General features: G+C 35.1%; 1 protein-coding gene across 1 annotated transcript in view; it reads right to left on the bottom strand.

Moving 5' to 3' along the window:
* The window catches only part of LOC149285178 (rho GTPase-activating protein 15-like), a 179,609-nt gene that overhangs the window by 70,793 nt on the left and 83,748 nt on the right, over positions 1–25,068 (bottom strand). The window contains exons 7-10 of the mRNA XM_089495722.1: positions 24,120–24,218; positions 22,226–22,343; positions 7,267–7,389; positions 3,429–3,527 (exon numbers count right to left, since the gene is read on the bottom strand). Coding sequence (XP_089351848.1) covers positions 3,429–3,527; positions 7,267–7,389; positions 22,226–22,343; positions 24,120–24,218 — 439 coding nt within the window. The remainder of the gene's footprint in view (positions 1–3,428; positions 3,528–7,266; positions 7,390–22,225; positions 22,344–24,119; positions 24,219–25,068) is intronic.

The following is a 25,068-nucleotide window of genomic DNA, read 5'->3' as shown; positions in this document are numbered from 1 at the left end:
TTACTTGACTCAATCATCAACTTGCATCATTAATATAAGCTCATTTATCCATGAAAACCAGGAAATAGTTGATACAGAAGTCAAGCTTGTACACGTAAATAACAGATGCTCAGATAAACATTAGCAAACCAATGGAAAACATATATAAAACCATTAACAGCCAACACTTCTATAGAAAGGAATTCACAAGGCTCATTAAACAACTGAATACAGCACAGTAATTAAGTAAATGCTGATTGTATGCAATGTTGAGGTTCCTCAAGTTCTCCTTTCCATCACTTCCACACATAATATCCATACCTGATACACATATGGGGTCATATCAATGGTGAGGGTGTCCATCACCCTTTAAAACTTGGTATCTGTGTCATCCAACGTTTCAATGTCAAGGCACTCATGTAATAAGAGGACCATAGAAGGTCCAGTAGGCCATAAGCTTTAGTGGCTACAACATCTGATTTATTACTGAGTATGGGTATTCCAAATTAAGTTTAGAAGAACACACTTGCAACCATACAAGACCCAATTTTCTGTCCAGTGAATAAAAATGTAAACATGGAGTTTCACACAAAAAAAGCCGAAGATATGTTTCCATCACTGCATGCTCCTATGACCCTGATTCACAAGCTAATGTAGGAGCTCCGTAGGATAACCTAATGATTTTAACCAAACTGGTATCTTTACTAGAATTAGGAAGAAGTAGGAAGTTACAATGATAAAATTGTATCACCTTTTTGGTTATTTGACATATATTGCTTATTTTAATTCGTCTTAACTACTGAATGGCTACTACTTGCTTAGAAGATATAAATTCTTGTAAAACCAAGTGAATCTGAAAATTCCATACTTTATTATAATTAGATTTAAAAAAAATCTATATATGAAATAATTCACTAAACATTCTTTTTCAATGAATGTTTTTTCCCATAGTTGGAACATAAGTTTTTCCCATGACATTAGCGTGTCACGGCCGTTGGTTGACCACTAGCTGAATAACTTTCAATCTTTTGAACCCTAACCTTCTTTGGGGATTTCTGCCACCTTCGCATACTTTCTCTTCAGTTTAAGATGTCATCAGAAGCTTGCATAAATACTGGTTTATATCTCGGCTGCGTGTTGAAGCCAACAGCATAGTAACAAAGTTTCAAGTAACCGTATCCGAAAAAAAATGTATATAGAAAAAAATGAAGAGAGACTCAAAAATAAATGTCAATGTCATATTTACTGTCAAAATAAATTAGATTATTTTACATTTTAAATTTCTGCATTGACTACTGTGACAGAATGAGCTGTCATACAGGAGCCCAAGGCAGTCAGAGATGGCTCCAGCCTGGCTGCCAAACAGGCAGGAACTCCATTGTTAAACTAATCCCATTAACAGGTTTGCTGCCAGGGGGATATTCAGTAGCTAAAGGGGATTAAAGGTTGGGTTGTCTACCTGTTTATCAATGTTAATTTATGTTAATGAAGTTCTGTGGCTATATCAGTCTATGTTTTACAACAATAAACTGTTCATTCCTGCTGTACTCAATTCAAGGTAGTTGTGTTTCTACTTATTGGATACACATAGCAGGGTTCCAAGGTGCACATGCTGGCTGGTGCTGGAAGTGATTCCGTGGACAACAGGAGGATACTGGGTGATCTCCGAGAGTTACTACAGCTCTCTTGGTGAACCCGTTACAACTACCCATAGGAGACCACCCATAATATTCCATATATAGGCGTACTAATTAAGCAGGTCTATCCTCTACTTTGATTAAAAAATCATTTTTTTTTAACAGATTTGCCATCACCCTGAAGCATTATTTAATTGCTTGGGTTTTACAGGGATTGGGTTAAAGATAAGTCTTTGCTATGGGAGGCACACATATCTCTGCTTCCTTACTACCCCACTAGGGTATAGGAGGGCAGGAAGGGCAGTAATTGCCTATACCGGATACCATGGGGTGGTGAGAGTCATAGCTACAACCTCTATGGTAAGAATGGTAAGCTACAGTTAATGATAAAATATAAAGGAATATTACAATTTATCAATTGAAATATTTTTTTTTTAATATGCTCAGCCCTAAAATTTTCATAAAGGTATAAAAACATTTTAAAGATTGCAAGATCAGTTGGCTTTTTCTTAAGCAATTTCAACTTTAAAACATAGAGTCAAGATACTACAGAATGGAACAATAAAGGGAGAAATCGTCAGTCCATAATAAATATCTTTCAGAATTCTCAAATAGAAATCTATCGATAAACAACGTTGTAAAATAATATTACATTTATTCTTATTTTATTTGGTGGCAAAACTAAAATCGAAACATTAAAACACAAATTCTCATAATTTATACCCTTGAAGGATTTTCAGCTATTTAAGCAGTTAATGATTAATTGGGAATAAAAAAACATATGTTATCAGAACCTGAAAATAGTAATTTTGAATGAAAATATGAAATAAAAGTCTTCTTTCATTTCTATGCTTCATTAGACATGTTGTGTTTTTTTTTTACAAAAAAACCCTTGCTCTGCCTTAAATAAATGATTCCTTTTCCTAATTTTTCTTCCGCGGTGATATGCAATCATGTTTATTAACAATAATTACAGTTGGTCGTTAATAACGTGCTTCAAGTACTTCACTTCCCTAGCAGTACAGATATTTTTCTATATTTTTAAATGAAGCCAATGCCGAATAATATTTTTAAGGTTTCTTTTATAAATTGCCCCAAGTATGCATTAATTTAAGTACAAGTTGTTTGCTTGAAACCAATAGATAACAATAAATAACACAAAAGGAATAATTCCCAACTTCAGTCCTCAAAACCACCTAGCAATGCCGTTTTTAGGAAACCTTAAAACGTGTCCAGATTTGTTTTTTTTGTGTGCAAAAATTATAAAGTAGACTTCCTCCTTTAGCAGGAAATTCCATAAAAACGATCTGTCCGCTTTTTTTTAGAAGGTATTTGTAAATCAAATAAAACCAAATAGAAAATACTGTTTAACAAATCATTGTCTAGTGTCACATGACGTCTCACCACCAAAGAATGCATATTATAGTGCTTTCCGGGTACTTTTATATGCATTCTTTACCTGTTAAAAAAAAAAATAGTCTTTACCTTTGGGAGAAGCTGCAGCTCCAGAGCTGCAGTGCAATGCCCCCATTGTGATCCTGTTTTTCAGGCACTCATTGGCTGCTTAAAGTAACCATTCAGGAGAAGGGAAGCACTATCATTGAAGATTTCTGTAGACCCTCTCTAGCTATCACTGGAGCTGAATGGCGAAGAGTATCCCACATGGGTGCAGACAGCAGCAGATGTGTTCAGCTGATCCCGAAGAACCCCTCCATACATTTGTAAAGGGGGTCCACACAAAACTTTGGAAACACAGAAAATAGGACCTATTATGGGACCACGAGTACATGAGCGTCATTAAACGGTACCTACCTCTTTTTTCAATGGCTTCAATACATTGTTTTACAAAGTGAGGTACTGTTGTGTTCTCACGTTTACAAAGGGTCTCAAGGTGGCAACCAAATACTTGATCTGAGTATAAAGAAAGAGCCTTATATCAGTAAGAGAATCATATAATTAGGGAACATCTCCTTTGTAGCACTTACATTTATTTTTTTTTTAAGTTTTTTTAATAAATTACCATTATTTAAATAAATCATTAACACGTTTTGGAAAGAAAGTGAAAGAGTTCCAAGTAAACACATGATTTATGAACAAAATACATCATCGCTAATGTTCCACTATATGCTGGAAAGTGTAGATTTATTTCACGCCGTGCCCGTGGCTTTATAGTTGGATTCATATGGCTACATTCTAACAAACAAAACTTACTAAATGAGACAGCATGTAGAAGTCATGTTATTGCAAGCGTGAAATCAGTTGATGCCTGAGAATTTGAGGCCACCATACTCTCCGTCCCTCGTCTGCTGGCGATTCACATTCAGCAAACTCATTGTACATTTCAGTATTTTTTAACGTTACTTTTGAACTCTTCCACCCATTTCATCATTCATTTGTCTCTAATACCTAATAAAACCATTCTACCTTTACTTATTTCTATTTTTCAGAATCATGTATTTTAAATCATAACTTTTTAAAATCATACATATTTTTTTTCCATACAGTATCAAATACGCCGATGATACATCTACACTTTTAAGGTGTAACGTATCCTATTGTAATCATATAAAGAGATGGGGTGGCAGAACCAAACAATTTCATTTTTGGGTTTAAAACCAATATGAGTAAAGAGGTAAAGGTAGTACAGGGTCCAGCTGACTAGTATTTAGTTACCGATCTAGGTATCTTTAAGAAGGACATCACGAGTAGCTTTCTTCTCACCAACAAAACTTTATAAGCAGTCGTATATTTTAGGGTGGTAGGTCCAGGCAGTGGCAGTCCCTCTGTCACAAAACCGGTAGGGGGGAGACTACCTTCATGGGTATTCGGGCTCCTTGGTGGGCCACAGGTCAATAGGATGGTTATGGTTTTGACACAGCCAAATTGAGCACAGCCTCCGTAGACAGCGTTAAAAGGTGTTGCACATGTCCTATGCCAGCATTCCACAGCAAGAACATCGGCCCTGGAGGGGCCACAGGAGGTGCTAATCTATATGTGGCCTAGGGAAGCGCCCCAAGGGTATAGCTTGGTGATAGACTATTTTGTGGCCACCCTTAATAGGGTTTACGTACTGACACACGACAAATTCGACGCTAAACGCGCTTAGCTGTGGTTCCAAAATTGTAGCACAAAATTTGGTAAATTGAAATCTTTTTCAGATTTTTTTTTACAGATACTTATTATTCTTTTCTTGTTGAAAAAAATAGTAAATTTCCATTAGAAAGAGTAGCTTTCTGAAACATCGCATCCTAATTTTACCGTTATCAGAACGCACGCTACCTGCGTGTCACTTCTTCATACTAGTGAACCGCCTGATTACTCTTGTTAACATACTGATTATGCATAAACACCTCGTGCTTGCACATCGAGATGTGGAAATACATGCTAATTAAACTAATATTCATCTCAGCCACATCAGTGACTTTTTTTTCTCCTTTTTTTCTTCTTAAATTAATGTTTTTCAATAAATCTCATGAAGGTGAGAAACTGGTAGATTCTGTTTTGCTTTTAATTTTAGCCCTAAACCTCCCGGTACGAGAGATGTACGAACACGTTACGTCTCCACCTGCTAATTGTATAATCACATTTAAGTGATGTATTGCAGTTTAGCGACGCTTTATTTTTGGTGTAGTGATTCAATAGACATGTTGTTCATCTAAAAATATATCAGTACATCAGGTGAGATCACACTCATTTCAAATGAGTTTATGCACGCTCTCGTCTTTCCACTATATTTTGACAATTTGTAGACGAGTGACTTTAATGTTAATTGTAAAAATCATTATGGATTCGCTTTATAAACTGTATTAATCTGAGCTGAAGTAGGGTTTAGATTTAAATTGTAGTGAATATGGTGATTTTTTTTAAATTAAATTGTATCATGTTTTAGATACATTTAAAAGTTTACAGGGAAAAGAAAAAATGTCGGTGCGCTACGCTAGTCACAGGCTCAAATAATACAAATGTATAATACGAGGCCTACCAAACAGGTGTAAGCATGCTGCAAAAACAGTGTATTGGCTGTACAATGTATACAAAAAACAAAAACTGTCTGCGCTTCTTACCCTAATAAAGTTGGCAACAAATATATAAACATAATATAAATGAGAGGTTTTGGTTATATGAATTGGCCAAAGCATAATTAAGCTCACCCGTCACGTCACGTGATCGAGTGAATGTTTGGTCCTGCCGGCCAGTGGCCTGGTGTGCCAGATGGCCAGCCTGGTCTTGATATCAGCAAATGACTTATTTATATTCCGTATGATCTTGATGATACTATTACGTTCGTCTCTGTACTCAAACACGGACTCTTGGTTGATTTAGACTATTGTTTTTCAGAAGCATGACAACATGTTTGCAATGCTCCACACTTCCCTTCGGCACTGCAAGAGTTAAACTCATGAATTAAAGGTAAAGAAAGTATAATTAGACAAAGCAAAATAGATACTCCACTCGAAACCCGCTTATTTGTGGTTATGTAATGAACGGCTTATTCCCTGGAACATTTTTAAACAGATATGCCTGGGAAAAAGCTTTGCTTACCACCTTGTGGAATACAATGTAACTTTACCAATCCCTTAAGAATTCAAACCATAATTTTGCTTTTTTTCCCAAACATAGCCATTTTTTTTTTTCTCAGGAAATCATAATCTTTTTAGACTTCCGAAAGCTGTTGTTCATCATTAAAACATGTAGGCAGTTTTTAAGGAAATGTAATTCATTAAGTTAACAAAAATTCCCATACGTAACCATTAGTTCACAAGAGTATCTTCTAAAAGGTTGCATTCTATGCCCAAATTCAGCTAAGATCATTTGTTCCTTCATCTGTTATCAATTTAAAGTCAACAAAACTCCCACACTGAATCCATCTAAACCGTCAAAAGTTAATATCTTGGGACGTTTTTTTTTTAAACATTGGCTGTAAAAGCAAATCTAACACTAACATTCTACGACTATACATCTTAAGTCTGTAAAATCCCAAATCAAACCCAAAAACATGTAAATAACCAATCCTCGAAATATCTCTCAATGTTTTTAATTCAGAATTCTTTTTTTACTTGAAAATTGATGTGGTTTGAAAGGATCTATCTGTCTGCATATCTGAACAGTTTGCAAAGTATCACGGGGTTAAAAAAATATGTACTTTATCAAATGTATCAGATTTTATTGGTTTAAAGGCCAAAGAACAACCCCCAATAATAAATAATAATCTCCATGAGACGTGAATTTATAGAAGATGTGTAGTCTGTCTTATGCGAGTTTTCTTGTAACTTTCTAGTAATTTAATTATTCTGGGCAGGTTAATTTAAATATTGGAAGGAAAATGGCAAGGCGTTTTTAAAGCTCCTTTTCAAATACAATAAAAAAAAAGTAAAATAAACACATTCTAAGATATTTTTATTTTAGAAAAGTAGCCATAATTAATCAGGAATCGCTGTCTTGCGAAGGAGGGCAAGAACCCTGCAAGTCCAACAATAAAGGGGCTACGCAAAACCTTCTTGCCCTTGGTCCCTGCTATACCTGAACACAATATATATAAATATATATCTTTTATTTATATATAAATATATAAATAAAATATATATAAAATAAATATAAATAAAAGATAATAATAATAATAATAATAATAATATAAGTGCCCAAAATATACCTTTAATAAGTCCTTTCTCTTGCAGGGTTTTCAGCGATGGTCTGCGGGAAATAAATTTTTTTAATCTGGTCTTCACGCGGTTTCTGTCAGAGGTGTCTGATGCGCTGTAGTTTAATTTAAATACTGCAAACAAACAAAATTTCATTTATTAGAATAATGTGTTTCATTAAGGATTAAATAACAGCTGTAGGATATTACCTCCATTGTTCTATAGTAATTACTTGTTGAACAAAGCGATTAGGTAGCATAGTTTGCATGCAAAGTACCTGGCTTTATTTTCACAAGGATATACATATTGAGATAATGATTCCAAGCATCAAGGACAGTGTGGCTCGAAGAGAAACCATTAGCACACATTTAATTATCATAATAGCTAACTACAGAGTTTAAAGATAAATTCCCATGGCCGATTTGTTAACTTAGTTTATTTACTTACCTGGAACATACTGTAGGGTTACCAGATAACTCATATGATCTGGGTACTTAAATAATGTATTATGCAGAGTAGCACTCATTTTTTTTTTACTGCAGACCCACAGTATACTTTTCTATATATATATATACACACATTTGCAGTGTAGCCATGGGCCCCGTCATTGCTAGTCCTGCTCTGGCCATGGATTTGGTTTTACCAAAATATTTTGGTACAGGGAACAGGGATGAGAGAGAGAGAGAGAAAGAGAGAGAGAAAAAGAGAGAGAGAGAAGAAAGGTAACACTGTAAGGGAAGACAAGATAGAATGTGGGGGAGAGAGCGAGAGAGAGAGAGAGAGAGAGAGAAGACAAGACAAGGAGATAAGAAGAAAGATATTGAGGGAAAAGAGAGAGAATAATGTAATAGAAAAGAGGTATGATGCTAGAAAATAGGGAATAGAGGAGAAAGAGAAGATAGCGTAAACAGAAAAGAGAAATGAAAATACAGAAAGGAGAGGAGAAAAATAGAGAAGAAAAAAGGAGACAAAGAAGAAGTAAACAGAAATAGTGTTGTGACTTTATAAGGGGAAGCTGAATTGTCCTTTCTATCTAATTTAAACCTTTTCTCAAGCTGTCAAAGGTGGGCATCGTGTGATTGCTAATTACTACATGTTACATGTGCACAGGTTTTACAGCAGCCGACACTCGGCAAACAGTAAACTACGTGACACGCAGTGTTTACCATGTTAGCTCTTGTGTAATGATGGCTGTGTCATCCCTTGTTTAGATGTTGGGCTTGTGTAACTGTTTTAGAGGACAAAGTATATTTTTACTTGTTTTGTCAAATTATTGATTATTTGGGGTTAAATTAATTATTAACGCCATTGACCTGTGATTGGTTGTCCTAAAATATGCCATTGTATCTGGATGTTTCTGTGCATTTTTCTGCTGTATTCTTATATTTCTATTTGTCAAAAAACATGAGAGATCCAAGACATTTATTTGATAACAATCACATTTACTTCAGACGGAGTAGAAATAAACTAATTTAACTCATTAATTTTCTGAGAGACGAGATAAAATGTAACTTAAATGTACCATGTTGATTTTCATTTACGTTAGTCAATTACTTGCGGGGTATCATGGGGATGTTTGGATTTGAGACTCTGGATATACGACTTTATAATCCAAAGTTCTTACAGAGTTTGTGCCTCGCTGTTATCAAGGGAGCTACACTAGCCAAATTGTTCATTTAAAGTAAATAAAAGATAGCCAATTAGAGAAAGTAAAATATAAACACATGCCCCAGATAATAACAGAAAACTTTGCTTCTCATTTCACTACTGGTCTTAACAGAAGGTTTACGTATTTTCCCATAACTCCAGCTGACCCCACACATACTTTCATAAACTTGTAATCACATAAAAAGGATGCTTTTAGTGGAAAATGCATAACTAGCTAATCCATTACTTTATAAAAATATCTTTCCAGCTCGTAGAACCATATGGCCACAGGAGATATGTTGTCTTTTTCATCCCTTCAAGTTTCCAGAGGATCATACATTTTAATCATTTTTCATTATAATTCTACTCTGTTGAAACATCTCAATGACATTTATTGAAGATGACAATATAATAAATATTATATCGACATGTGTCAGTCAGGGTAGGATGCTCAAGTGGATGTGTAACTTTGTGTATCTATCTTGACCGGTGCCCTAGACCATACCCAGGGCAATGCCACCAGCTGCCACCAACCCCACCAATGCCACCAGCGTGCTTCCCTCCTTACTACTGAAGACCGATTTATGACATCATTCTACCTTTTAAGGAAGCGGCACCAGGCAGAGGTCCATTATGAAGGACTGAGTCGACATAGCTTAGTCCTCCATTGTCTTTATGGGCCAGTAGGGGAAATCAACAACGGACTACGTGAAATAAAACCCATCCAAGAAAATGTGTTCCATTATAGAAATAATTTTCATTTTGAATTTTCTAAAAAAAAAAAAAAAGCTTTCCTGATTTGACTTAATATGACCTTAATTTATTGATGTTTAAAATATATGTTATATTTTTTATATTAAATATGTATAGTGGTCTACAGTGACTAGAACTTTTAGAAATGGAAGAAAATCATTATAATTTTGCTTATTTTATTGCGTGAAGGTGATCCAAATAAAAAAGGAAATTAGTTAAATTCTAAATATAATGGATCCAATGAATATTACATAGCCAAGTGATTTATTTTCTTTTCTTGTGAGTAACTTTGGTTCACCACAAACCACAACTCTGTTAACAGTTTTTTTTTTGGTAATTTGTTTTCTAGTTAGATTAAACTGATCAATATTTTAAATCACAGTGATAGAAAAACAACATAAAATAAGTAGCCAAAAACTATTTTTTTTAGAAATATTAATGAGGTTCTCTCAATAGAACGAAGGTTTTGTATTAAATTCCATTTTTTTGTATTAAAATTGTTTACGTGGATATGCTGAATGATGTATATAGAGTATCTCATTTTTTTCACGCTCACATTTCGAAGGGGAAAAAAAAAACATTTATATATTGTCCCACGGGTTTACCTATAATTAATTTTTGCCGGGGTACATTTGAGTACTTTTAACATACGTTGAAAGCATTGGTTGTGGAAGAACTATCCATTAACGACTTTGTGAACGGTAACAATGGATATTGACAAAGATTGTCAGACTAAAGTACTATCGATTGTTTCACATCATGTGTATAGCAAAACCAATTTCTTTCAAGTGCTTCTTCCTAACTGAAATACATTATAGCAGGTTTCCTATCATAACAGCCCAGTGATACCATATAATGCAAAGAAAAGCTTCACCGTGAATCAAGAATATCCATTCTTTAAAGGTGAAATATCCCTTACAGACATCTTTATATTACTGCATACCTTATTATTATATGGACTAAAGCCCATTCTAGCTTATTAACAGATATATAAACCATACAGCCATGTTCCTCGACGGTTGACGGTTGAGCCACCACGTACTATGAAAACCAAGCAGAACCTAGGGACAAAACTCTAAGGCACAGGACAGGGCAAATGGACAGGCAGAAAATCTGTGAAGTCAAAGGAACAGATTAAGTAAAACACTGAAGAGACGAACAAAAAAAAGCTCTCCCAAAGATCACCGACGTAGCTCCCTACATGGGCTAGGGTGTGCCATTGGCATGTGGGTTAGAAGACACCAAAGCACAGAACAACACGCAAGACCATGAAGTTGTTTCCCAATCCACGAACCAAGTGAATCAATGAGATCCCATAAGATATACCAGAAACATTCTTAAACACGCATATAGAAGATGCAAAGCCACAAAAGGGTGTCACCAAAGGTACGTTAATACATGAGACGGTACTCAGCGGCGCCATATCAACAGCAACCCAAGTTAGGCTCTTCATGGAGTTTCATTGACCTCTGAAACTGAGTAAGTCTTAGTGGCAGAAAAATAGGTAGGGCTTTTATTTCCCATTTAGATAAAGAATTTTGACACCCAAGTACTTCACTTTTCATACAACGTGTTACCTTTCACTGTCCTAATCTAGTGTTTTGGTACTTTGGTTTAAGACGCGTCCTCATGATATGGTGCTTGTTCAATATGAGGTTTCAATACCGAATACTACAAATACCATGCATCGATCCTTTTCTATGAATAAGGTTCTTTTATGTCACAAAAACACACTGTTTTGGATTTTCTGTTCTTCATTTGTGGTACAAAAAGGACTAATTTTTCTATCGTACAAACTGTACTTTCTTAAAAAAAAGACAAATGAGGTACACTGAAGTAGAAAAACGTGAAAAGAAGCCATCATTCTTAAAGAAGGCCAATAATTTTACAGTAATATGACATTCTAATGGTTTAAGTGCTCAGTATTGTCATTATACCAGTGAAGGATTGGACACCTGCAACCCTTTGAATATCAACCCAATGAACTCAAGAAATCAATTGAGGAACCTTGTTTGCAATTCTAGACTAAAAGCTATTTCTCAATTCTGTTTCATGGCTCAGATACGCAACATTTCAGTATAGACGGAACATTTCATACCAAGGTAGTTCTGCTTGCTTTGTTAACTAAATGCAGCATTAAATAAATTATTCAGTTGTTAATCAAGTAATATTTTGTCTCATTCAGTTTTTCTTTCCAGGAACCCTTATGTAGGCTGGAAATGGAGAAAAAACCCGGGTTATCGACGCACTTTCTGGTTAACAAAAAATAGTATTCGATCTGCATAGACACTAAGGCATTTTTAAAACCCCAAAATGACCTTTTTTGGTAATATAGTATTATTATTATTATTATTAGCATTTTATTATTCATTCCCAATGACACTTGGTAGTTATATACAAAAACCATTCAGTCCAACTAGTGTACTGTTTTCCAATGTAAAGACTCAGACCTTAATTAATTGTTGGTCTCGTCTTAGTTTCAGAAGCCATATGCCTATCCCATCACTGTATTAGCCTCTACCACTTCTAATGGGAGGCTGTTCCACTTACCTACCACCCTCTCAGTTAAACAAACCTTACATTACATCTAAGCCTCTGACCCTCTAGTTTTAGACGATGACCTCTTGTCCTAACATGTCTCCTTCTTTGAAATAATCTTCCATCCTGTACTTTGTATTTAAATGTTTCTATTCTATCTCCCCTTTCTAATGAGGGGGCAGACGGCTGGATTTTTAAAGGTTGATTTTAGAGCATCGAGAGCCTCACTTGTATAGCAACAAACGTATGGATCAACAGGCTTGGAGAAGCCACAAATACACTTTGTATCCTGTAAAAAAATAATGTGCTTGTATTATTTCCTGCTGCTTTGCCTAATATAAGTTAAAGAGCTGTTTTTGGCTCATATTCTACATTCAAAGATAAATGAATCTAACGGACGCGTAAAATAAGAGGAAAAACAAAACAAAAAATCGACGCTATCATCATCTCCATCAAACATGATATAGGGGTATCTGAACCCCGATTAACTATGCGATAGGATACAGTTCTCCGATGTAAGGTAGACTGTCGATTTTTAAATGCCTCCCAATTCCCCAAATCACTCGGAGCTATCCAGTGCCCGCGGTTTCTTCCTCACAGCTGCTTCCCATCGTCATTAATTAAATTCAAATCACAGAAAAATAAACAGGCAACCGAACGCACCAAAAATGAACTCGTTCCAAACACACAAAATAAAATCTCTTAGTAAGGCATTTCTCGATGATGTGGATTGCATACACAAAGCAAATTCAATTCAACTAGCTGTTTTCTGTGATTTTTGTGTTTTTTTGGGGAGAAATAATCTTTTTTTTTATGAATCATCGCAGGTGTTGTCATTACAAAACTAACTGCATGCTCACCTGTTCTATAATGTGCTTAAAATATCAATAAAATAAATGAATATTGCCCGGCTAAATTACACAGTCTGGTGGAACGCCGTCCGGGAAAGAGTTTATCGAGCTAAATATGAATGTTTCTTTGTTGTTATTCCTTCTTGTATTCAAGGAAGGTATTCATTGTGTCTAAATTGTTCTGCATTATGGAGATTGGTGAATAGGTAGCAATCATCCGTACAGACATGAATAGAACGTTCTGCTTAAACCGCACGTGTTTCGTAGGCATCCACTAAGAAGATTAAAGATGCTACTTTGGGGGAAAAGATATAGAAATGTCTGTTATTCATTATTTTAAAGACTTAATTGCAGGAACTTAACATATATAGAATATTCAATATTCCCAGTAACTAAGGTATTCCTATATGCAGTAAATTAAGTATAGTTAAGGAAATCTTTGACCTTTTTCAACTGAATTTTAGGAGGGTGATATATGTCCCTTTACGTCATAATCAGGGCCAGTTCTGGACCAAATGGTGCCCTAGGCAAGAAGCCCCTTTGTCGCCGTACGCCATGTCTTTTTTTATACTTTTTAGAACGCCAACGTAGGCGTAAAGCTCAAGTGCATGTTGGCTCGGCATTGTGGACGCTACGTTGTACCGCTTATAGGTACCAACCTGACGTCAACACATTGGGACAGCTTCTAGGGTAACTGTCATCAACCCCCTGGTTCAAGCACCCCAGGAAGCTACTTGACAAACCGAGCACTAAGTCTGGCCGAGGTTATAACAGCTAAAGGAGTTTTATCATGAAAACTTTAGACCACTTGAGCCATCACAGACGTCCAAAACCTTGTTATACCCATAAGCCACTGAGGAACAGAGGGCCAAACAGGAATAGAAGATCATCCAGGCTAGAACACTTTATTTTCCATAGTTTCCTACCTAATAAAGTTGAAAAAATACAACTTAATGTCCATCACGTTTCGCTTATCCAAGATCTCCCAAGTTTCTTTTTGAAACGCCTGGAGCTATTTACTTGACTTACTTGACGAAATTCTATTTTCACAAAAGAAAAAAATAATAAAAAAAACCCCAGCTCTGCTAGTTTGAGATTCACACGGAATTTTAGGGAAATCAGCTACTGACAAATTAAATATTTTTGTTCCAGTGGGTACAAGTCGGTAGCAGAACTGGATGACGTTCATTTATTTTGGATCAGAGAAATTGCATGCGGCAACAGGGACTGGTATGACCACCTGTGAGCTGTTTTTTAAGTAAATGTTTTTTTGTTCTTCACCCAACCCTTTTCTTACAAACTTTACATTCAACTCCTTTATTAAATGTTCACCGTGTAATATTATGCAGCGTTTTCCCAGAGAGCTCTGGACATTGAATATTTTTGTTTTTAAATGAAAAAAAGTTTTTTGTTAAAGCAGAAGCAAATAATTTTTAGTAATAATATATATAACAAATATAATAATTATATATATATATATATATATATATATATTTATATTGGTTGCTAGCAAGACCTCTGTGTTAAGTGATCTACAAGGTTATAAAATCCATAGTTTTATAAAGCTAATTCCATTCTTTTTGGTCATCATGGGAAAAGGATATCAACTAAGTAGTTGGTATCAGAGACGATGATTTGATTTGGGATTGGGATGGAGATATTAGAATTATAATTTGCCAGGACCTAATATTCCTTTCGCCCACCATTAGCTGTCAGCTGTTTCTACCTGCCTCTCAAACCTCAAACATTACTTTTTCTTTTTGTTTTATGTTCAGGATGCCCATATACCTCTCCAACGCTTTCCTTAACATACTAAGGTTGACCACTTTTGATAGAAGTCTTTTTGACTTGTCCGTCACAATAGATACCTTGTTACGTCACATCTAAGTTCCTGACCTGCTAGTTTTAGGCTATGAGATACTGTTTCATATTTTGTTTTAAATAAAGGAAAAATAGAGATTAAGAACTTGCCTACTAATCAGTTTCGAGGGATGACATCTTTCGGGTTTATAAGAAAGCCTTGAAAAAGTTGGATAAGCTAAAAGCGTGTAAGAGAAGTCGAATCTAGATTTCAAGCCCAGCTTTAATATACTTAGTACTCAACATGTCTTATTAGTTTTGGGTGAATAGCTAGGGCATACATTAGTAGAAACTAAAAAGTTACCGAGTCAATTAATATATTAATTAATCAATAAACATAAAAGTTGCATAACGTTATTGGTGATTAGGTCCAACCTTTTTAGAACCATGGCGGTAGTTATTTGGTAACGGAATCCGAAATCTCATCTAGATAAAAGAAATATAAGAACGTACCCAGAATACCAATTTAAGGAACATTGATAATTATCGAGGTGAGACTCTTAAGGAAGACGTTCATTATATTATTTGGGATTGGGGAATAATTTGAAAGCTCTTCTGTGGTTTTGATGCCTTTGACGAGTTATCTACTAAGCTATAGAACAAAATGTATCAACAGTAAGTGTTTATTCTTTAACTGTGGTTCCTTTCTTTACAACAAAGGATTAATGTTTATAGAAACCACATTTGTGGCAGTTCCTTGAACTTATGCCTTTCAGTGCTGTTTTGAACAATTCTATGGAGACGTTCAGATAGACATTTTGTATTATATCGTGCCCAGGGGATAACTATATGATCATTTTTAACAAGGGCTGTTTCAGTCTTGACTGAATAAATATGCATTTTATTTTATTAATCTTCAAACAAGTGCAATGAATTTCACCCAGAACTTTTAAAAAGGAAGAAAAAAAAAAGAACAAAACAAATAATACGAATCTTTAGAGGAAAAGGCTATACGAAAGGACCTGAGGTGAGCGTTTCAAAGCAAACAGCCCTTAAATGATGTGCAAATCATTTCTGAGCTGCCGCCTGATTTTTTTGAAAGTTGATTACTCGTCTGAAACTGTAACCTGTTTAAAAAGCTTTCACTTTGAGAAAAAAAACAACCTGATATGAAATAAAAACACCGTGCTGAAGGAGACAGACCTCATATTAACAACACAAGCAGTCATATTATTTTGATGATGACGATGATTATTATTATGATGATTATTATTTATTAATATTATTATTATTGTTATTATTATTATTATTGTTATTATTATTATTATTATTATTATTATCTTTTGTTTATATAGTCCCATCTATTTATATTCAAGGGATATGACGAGACGAGAATTGACAGACTAAGACAAACCGATACATTAGGTAGAGATGTCCCGGCTTACAATTTAAAGATACTTTGCAGTTGATTAATCTGGTTAGAAAGAGACCTTTTGAATTTAAAGACAACATGCATGCATAATAAAATAACAGGTTCTCAGATTATATTTTTGCCCCAGGGCTTCTTCATGGGTACGATGATGAGTACAGAACATAAGTATTGACCTGGAATACTCCAGAAAGAGGAATAATGTTATATTGTGTGAGACGCTAGATGTTCCATCAGGAGAAGTTCGGTGCAAGATTCTTAAACATTGGAAAGGAATTTTTATCTCAAACTTCTTCACACAAATGTTTTCATGATATTAAAGAGTCAGTAACGGACTTAAGATGACTATTGGCACTTTAAGGCTAACGGCCACCAAATGACAGTATGTGCATAACATTTTAATACTCTTGCAACCACACTATAGGACCTAATCTGCCATTGAGCGGCAGTATGAGGTTCTATCAGCCACCAGCCCAATGGACGTTTGCCCGATGTGCTAGTTGCACCCAACATCATGAGAATGTCATATTACATGTACACAGGTCTACATAGATCTCTAATGGTAATCTCTGGATGGAGCCCCATGGATTAACAGTCAAGGTAGGGGAGAAAGGTCAACTATATCAGGACAGAAGATACTTCTGCAATTATGTAACAAATATTAGATTGGTCAAATGAAGATATGGCAGTTATCTAGAGGCCAGGAGACAAATGAGTTTGTATGTCTAATGAAATAAGTTATGGAAGTAAGAGATCTTACACTTCAACCTCAATTGTTGACTATATAATAGGTTATATAATATGCTAGTTAGATTTTAGGGGCTAAAGGATAGTCATATATATGTATAAAAATAAGGTGAAATGGCTTATTTTAAATAAGGAGGAACTTTTGAGTGGCCACCAGACCATTGACAAGTCTCTTCATCCTCAAACAGATCATGAAGGGCAGATGGGGATTATTGTAGGTTATTAATACATGGGGAGTAGATGGTGGTCCATGAAAGCTTTGGTAGGTAGAGGCTGGAACATGCTTAACCCTCTGAGTAACGTAATAGTGTAAAATATCCATTGAAACACAACGTTCTGACTCAATATCATGAAAATATCATTAATATATATATATATGCTTTATTCACTAACACATAGCAAGGAAATATGACAGCATGTTCAAAAAAGGACAAAAAAAAAGAACAAAATTTACCAGGAGAACTAATACGATGTTCCCTTCTCTGCTGTAAAACTGATCCAACACTAACAGATTATAAACAAAATCTGTAACAATTGTGCGTAAGAGGTTTTTAAGAAGGATAGTGGAATATTTCATACATTATGCTTATTTGCATGCCAATGCCCAGAATGGTCCGCGGACTCACACAGCTGTGTTTTTGAAGCACATTTGAAAGAACAGAATGGAAGTTCTATGCCGCAAGTGTTCTGAATGTGCATTGAAGCTTTGTTTAGTAAACAAAATTGTGAAGCAAAAATTTCAGCCTCCTTTGTGTTACGCTTTGTAGAGAATACGCCTACATTACTTACTTGGCTGCATTATCTTAATAATATGAGCTTCTTTACATACTGCACATACAATATATATTAGTGTGCTGGATTGCGGAATAGCGGAAGCAAAGGGTCCCCATTTGCATTCTCAAACCCAGACCGATCTTTCATGCCACGCAGCTGTGATGTGGCTGCACTAAATTTAACATCTGCTAGCAAAATAAAAGCCCACGGAAAATAAAAGAAATTAGATACCTCTATCAATTTGACTTCTGCATTATTTTCTTTTTTAGAATTTTTCTTTTTTTTTTAGCGCTAGAAAAAATGCAGTGCAGTGTACATACCTATTTCTTTACTTATCTACAACACATACATTGGACCAAAATTGACATTTAATGTCTGGTTTATACATTAGATTATTTTTTAATTTTTTTTTAATTTTTTTTAATTTTTTTTTTTACATTTCCTTAAGAAGAAAAATAAAAATCTGATTTAGATATTTATTTCGGGGGGGGGGGGGGATGCATGTCAATCAAATTCATCCCAGCTGTTGATTTAAAAATATGGAATTTGAAAAATGTCACACTTTCTTTTTTAGTAAGCAAAAAAAAATATTGATTCCAATCTGAAAATATCCTAAACCGTCTTTTAACAAACTTGATACTGCTTGTTTTGCACTTAAAATGGAAAAAGTTGTTTTTACATGGAAAGCGCAGCAAATGTATCTATTTGAAGTAAATGGAGTTAAAAGTATAACATGGGTATTTATAATGACTACAAGAATAAGTTGATCATTGTTGATTGGTAGATGTAAATTTCACATTATAGTATACCTCCTACATAATCGATGCATGTTGACAAGATCAATGCTACAGGATTCTACTGCTATATTGTGCTTATTAAAGTAGCCATTTTTTTAGGACACGTATATTATTCACAAGCCCATCCACACGGTGCTGCTCTCCAGATGTTTAAAATTAGGAACTGATTCCCATCTGTGAGATTATCCATTCCAGTACATTATGACTTAAAATTTCAGGGGTCTAAATCGGGACAATTGGATTGGGGCAAAGTGGGGTAGGGCTGTCCTCAGAAGTGGGTGAGATAGCCCAGAAGTGGGTGCCATGGCCACCAGATAGCCACCTTGCTACGATAGCATGAGCAGACTAGATGCGCCGACTGGTTCTTATCTGAGGTCAAATTCTATGTTCTATTCTATTCTATGAGGCAAAACGAGAGCAAGAACATATACCTATATCGATTTATCATCACTTTGGGGCACTTAGAGGAGAACAGAGGATCTCCCCAATGAGCCCATGCTCCTCGTGCCGGCAAACGTAGGATAGTGGGGCAGCTCCACAGGACAGTGGCCAAAAACCAAGACTGTTGGGAGGTATGTGGTACTTTACATATGTTGGCCAGGAACATGTGAAATGGACATGGGTGCTGGAGTTGGGACAATCATATAGGAAAACTAGGTATCGGCCTCAGGGAGTTAACTGCTAGGGGTGCCCCTATGAGGTTTTTTTCCCATGTTAGCAAAAAGAGGATATTGAAAACATGGTTCCATTAGGGCGCTAGGGCCAACCCAGTGTGCCCAAACACATAATCACAACCGAAAAGATGGGGAATTAGTAATATCATGATAATCATTTTATACTCTGATACTATTACTTAAAAAAATAAATTGAAAAGAAGAAATGCCACTAAATAAATAACAAATACGTTTTGCCAATCTGTACAGTGGGACATATTGGATCATCACAGCCAATACTCTTTGGCTCATACAATATTTTCAAAAATGAGCCAAAAATCCATAATACATTTCATTCTCTGATAATATCTGATTTTCCTGAAAAATATTATGTATGATGGTATTTTTAATTGAATTATTCATATAACGTTAAGTCAAAATATTAAGCACTATTTAATATTGTTTAAAAATGCTTAATTCTTTCAATTTGACCCAGACACTATCAACAATACAATTCTGTAGCTACAAATATGAATAAATATTAATAAGGCATAAATTATTTTGTCATTTTTCTAATTAAAGTCTAATTTATTTTATTACTGTGATTTTCTTACAAAAAATACCATATAACATGAATAATGATTCATCTCTTTCCTTAACACTATGCATTACTTTTCAGGCTCTGTCTAAAATCTGGTGTTTCTTTTAATTTCAATAAAATGGTTGTCTCTTTCCGGCTTTTCTCCTGTGGTGTCTCTCTTTTCTTGTAGCCCCTACACTTGTTCTTCAGAAAGTGCCAGGATCATCCTTAGCACTAGGACCTCTTTGAGATATCTGCCATGGGCCATTCCCTGAGGAGCCACCTGCATGTTCACAAACTTTCATACTGGTTCTCCATCTGGTATTGGTCCCAACTTACGAAGGGCTCCTGTAGAGCAGTTGTGGTCTATCTAATTAATGTTGCTCTGTTTTTAGATTGCTTGTCAGGATATTTCCTCATTTTCTATGGACCTTCATATGTTCTTGACTACTGCTGAATGCAAGACAAGACCAAGAACTGTTTAAGATTTGAGTCTTTGAGACAAATGGGCAGACTAGATGGGTCGAATGGGGCTTAGCTGCCATTTTTGTTACTAATTCTGTACAGTCTTCTGACTGGCTGTATTGCCTCTAAGCTATCTGTCTAGTTGAGAACTTCTGGAAGCCCTTAGAATATTAGACCTCAATGTCCTTGTTGGGCTGCCATCATCTAATAGATAAGCTCATTGTGTTACTTTATAAGCCTTTCCTACACTCCCTTGTCAGACTTATTTTCCTTGTTTTTGCTTTCCTACCATATTCCTTCTGTATGAAAGTAGTGTCCCTGCCTAGTCTCAGATAGTCTGTTGTTCTTGCTTTCCTTAAACCCCAAGTGTTAGGTGCCTATGCATTGCATTCTTCATATAGACTCGTCAAACATTTCTACATTATAAAAAATATCTTTACTACTTTAAATTTGTCTTCATTTCCCATAAATTCTACAAAAATAAGTCAATACACACAAAAAGGCAAGAAGGCAATCCCAGTAAACATGAGAATTATTTGGCCAACTAAAATTAATATTCCAACAAAAAAAACCCCATAGGTAATTAATTGTTTTCCTTATTACAAGAAAGTCCCAATACAAAATGTTCACTATTTGTTATATGTGTAGGTTGTATAAAATCTGGGATGTTGTAAATTTCTTATTCTAAATTGTCTTATTTTGTCATGTTCTGTGTAGGCAAACTGGACAATGAAAGGACCACCTGTTAACTGCTAACAATGTGTCATCCGTATTTACTTGCCAGAATCTCAGAAGTCATTTTTGGCTCTGTAACATTGTAGTCCTGGCTATGATAATTAATTCAGTGATCGTAAAACAAGCAAAGTAGAAAAGAGTACATTTTATATTTTTTTCCCATAAAAAAAATACACGGCAGAAAGGATGTTTATGCCATATTTGTAAAAAAAATTGATACATTCCTTGACTGACAAACCTCAATTAATGACAAAAAGAATTTAATGGCTTAAACACACACATTGGAACTCATCAGGACTTTTAATTGGAAAGCCAAGTTTTCATTTGTGGATATATTTTCAATAATATATATTTGTATATTAATATGTATAGCTAGAAGAGTTATGCTTCCTGGTTTGAAGGTAGATAATATTCTAAAACCTAGAAAGAGTTGATTCTGGTCAGAAAAGGGTAAGAAAGGGGCCATTAGGAAGCGGATTCCATTGGCTTTTCCATGACTGGCACAGGCCGTGCTCATCATTACCCAAATTAAGCAAGTTTGTGCTCTGCTTAATTTTGGAACAAACTCATGGCCAGTACGTGGGAAAAATATGTTTTTGTATGAGTTATATAGATAACTAGGGCCAGAGTTTCATCCTCTATGCATTAAGAAGGGTCCACCTCGATGGGCTTCTCCGGCAAGAAGGGCGGATTTGGCCCTGTATAATGTATAATTGAATGAATAAGATAACTTTAATTAATTATATATTCTATCATAATCTCTGATTGAGACTAAATAATGCAAAGTAGTGGCAGGGGGTTGAAATCCTCAACTCACAAGTAAACATCAGTCTAATAAACGCACTCAATACATAATATGATGCACACTACCAGACTGTGATTTTCTCTTATGTATTCATTTTCTACTTTTCAAAGGGAGAGAACTGGGTAGGGAGTAGGAAAAAGTGGACAGTAGACAGAACATGGACAGGGTTGGGAAAAAACTAAACTGACCTGGAGACTCAAGAGAGCAGGGTTTAATCCGGAGACTCCTTGTGAAACCCAAGAGTTCCCAGTTATGGTGATGCCCGTCCTCTTTATCCAATTCTTAGGATATTTATTTCAGTCATTCCCATTAACCATTGTATTATTTTGCTTGACATTCACTGTAGATATTGTATGATAATATATACACAATTATAACAGCGTATCGGATACATACTCAGTGATTTTCTGTGTTCATTCTTTTTCTCTTTTGCTTCATCTGCAAGATTCAAAAGTTCAGTACTTGATGATTTCTGTAGATTAATACCCAGTGGCGTAAACTGTTGTTTTGTCCCCTGAAACAAATATTTAAATTTGTTTATATAGCCCAAATAACATCAGTAACCATGGACAACGCAAAATCAATGTTGATTAAAACATTTATATGTAACAACAGGCAACTTGGAGTGATAACCCAGCTTTACAATTTATCATACAACAATTTTTATATTATCTACCTAGGCCATCTATGATGTAACGTATCATAATTGGACTACTAATCTCATCATGCTCATACAGAATTTAGATTTTTTTTCTTTTCTATGTCCTAATTAACCAGTTTGAAACAAGTATCTGTATTTTATATCTTGTTTATGCTTATTGCAGTTGTCAGTAACTTTGTATTTATTTTCCATTTGTGTCCGTGAAACAATGGAAAATACTGAAGCAGTTATTTTAGGCGTTCTAAAGACTTAGTAACAATTGGTTATAACTTTTTTATTATTAGACACATGTTTCTATTTTACATTTTTTGTACTAAACAATTAACTCTTAGAAACATAATAAATGATTTTGGGGTAACTTAAGGACTTAACATTATTCCTAGTACTATTGAATGTACTTTTCTAGAATAAACCTTTAATCAAATAAAATATTGCCTCGTTTCTATTTTTGCTCATTGTCACCTGACACAATAGAAGGCAGTACTAGGTTGTTGCCATAGAAACAGAAAAATAGACATGTGCACGTGCAGCAAAAGAATCCGACAAATGTTTTCATTTAGTTTTTGGGTCCAACTAATGTTCTGCCCGGTCGCAGAAGAACCTTGAAGAGCGTCTGGAGCCTCCGAGCCCACCACAGGGACAACCTTTCCCTCCATTCCTCCAATCACATAGAAGGAATAGGGGAAGAAGAGCGCTGAAGAGGAGAAGAGAATGCAGACAGAGAAGTGAAGACAGGGGAGAGGAGACAAGGAAGCGATTGGAGAGAGAGTGAGGGAAGAACCACGACCTTCTTCTCCATTAATTTCGTTGGGGCTCTCACCTTGTTTTTGTTCAAATTGACAAATTTACCAAAATTTTTTACATTTACCAAAATTTGCTACATTTCATATGAATCAAAACGCACATGTATAGTGAAAAAAAAAGACTTTACAAACATTTCTGTTATATTTTTCTTATGTGATTTAACCCTTTCTAGGAAATAATAAAATGATAGATCTGTCAAGGTGTATTTGTGTAACATCTCTAGGTAAGCATCACTTTACCTTGAAACTCTGGAAGAGGTCCCAGGTATGATTTTTATTTCTTTCCAATGTTAATTAGATAATTTGACGTTACTTATAACGTAAGAATATTGTTTGTGAGTTAAGATAAGCTTCAGAAGTTATATCACCTCTCTGGCGCACATATTTTTTTTGTAACATTGGCATTAGAACTTCAGTATGGTGTTTACCAGCTTCTTCCCGTTTTATGTTCTGGCCACTATCCTGCTTAATATTGGCAGCGATATATTTTAGCTTCCAATGAGAAGCGAAATAAAGCATAAACTGCGACAATCAGGTTCATTAAAATTCATTTTGACGTTTCGTATCCTGAACGCTCTCTGGGCAAATGCTCCATTTTCCAAGAAAATACATAAATATGGGAATGCCTATAGAGCGTACATCATTGCCAATAAAATTTCAAATAAATATCTGTTGAAATCCAAATAATCAAGATGTAATAATTGAATTGTCGATCCTTCTCGTGTATTTATTTTTTCTGCATATCTGTCATTTAGCTGTCAAAAAAAGCTAAACAAACATACTAAAGTTAAGAAACATCAGTATTTTATAATAAATTAATACATACCAAACTGTCGATTGTGTTTTTGATAGCGTCAAACCATTCCACTATAGCAACGTCTTCATCTGACTGAAGGAGGAACTCGCTTCCCGATGAAGTTGTGATCTAAAAAGAACATTTCGCATAAATTCTTATCCATTACCAACACAAGCGTGATAATTCTATTATGTCCATGATAACAAAAGTTGTAGGAATTTACTTTAAAAGTAAGTTAGATTTTTTTTTAATCAAAAGTTCAAATTTTCAAGCATTTACTCCAAGTATACTCCATATTGCACGTGAATTGTGAGAATGCATGCATATCTAGCCGTCGGAGAATTTACATCTTAAGTCGTAGGTCTGCCCTATATTGATTATCTTTTATTGATTAACTAAGGAGCCCGTAGACCATTAGGGGCCCTTAATAAATGCTAATTTGGCTTATAGGGTAGAACAAATAACTGATCAAGATACATAACAGTTCCCAAAACATTACCGCTGACTTTTAATTTCCTTTCCAAATCTCTGTTTTTAAGTAGAATTTAAATAATAAGTAAAATTGGGTATATTTTAAGACACCTTCTACAGGCAAATATTTCCACGTATTAGAATTTTAAACCTTTGTAATGCAAAAAAGTATCTTAAAATGAAACATTTTTCTCTGGGAGTCGATGCCAGGTTCTATGCCAGGCGTTGTCGTGCTTTAAAGTTTTTTTTTATACAACTTTTACACAACCAAGTGTAGCCAAAACCCTATAAGCACAATGAAGTTTCTGCATGCAAACACAAGGGTACCATGAGGACCATCAACCCCGAAGAGGAGGTTACTGTTCCAGTGGTTGGGATATGAATTATCCTGATCTGCCTGTGCAAAACCTACATTAACCTCTTCTCCCCCAATATGACTTTGGATTGTGAATTAAATGCACATAAATACCTTCATTTAGTACTCTGCATTTCTTCATCTAAATCCAAA

The sequence above is a fragment of the Sceloporus occidentalis genome, unplaced genomic scaffold, assembly GCF_023333645.1.
Source record: "Sceloporus occidentalis isolate IW3139 unplaced genomic scaffold, rSceOcc1.0.p SCAF_83, whole genome shotgun sequence".
Taxonomy (NCBI): domain Eukaryota; kingdom Metazoa; phylum Chordata; class Lepidosauria; order Squamata; family Phrynosomatidae; genus Sceloporus; species Sceloporus occidentalis.
This window is presented reverse-complemented; position numbering and strand designations above follow the sequence as displayed.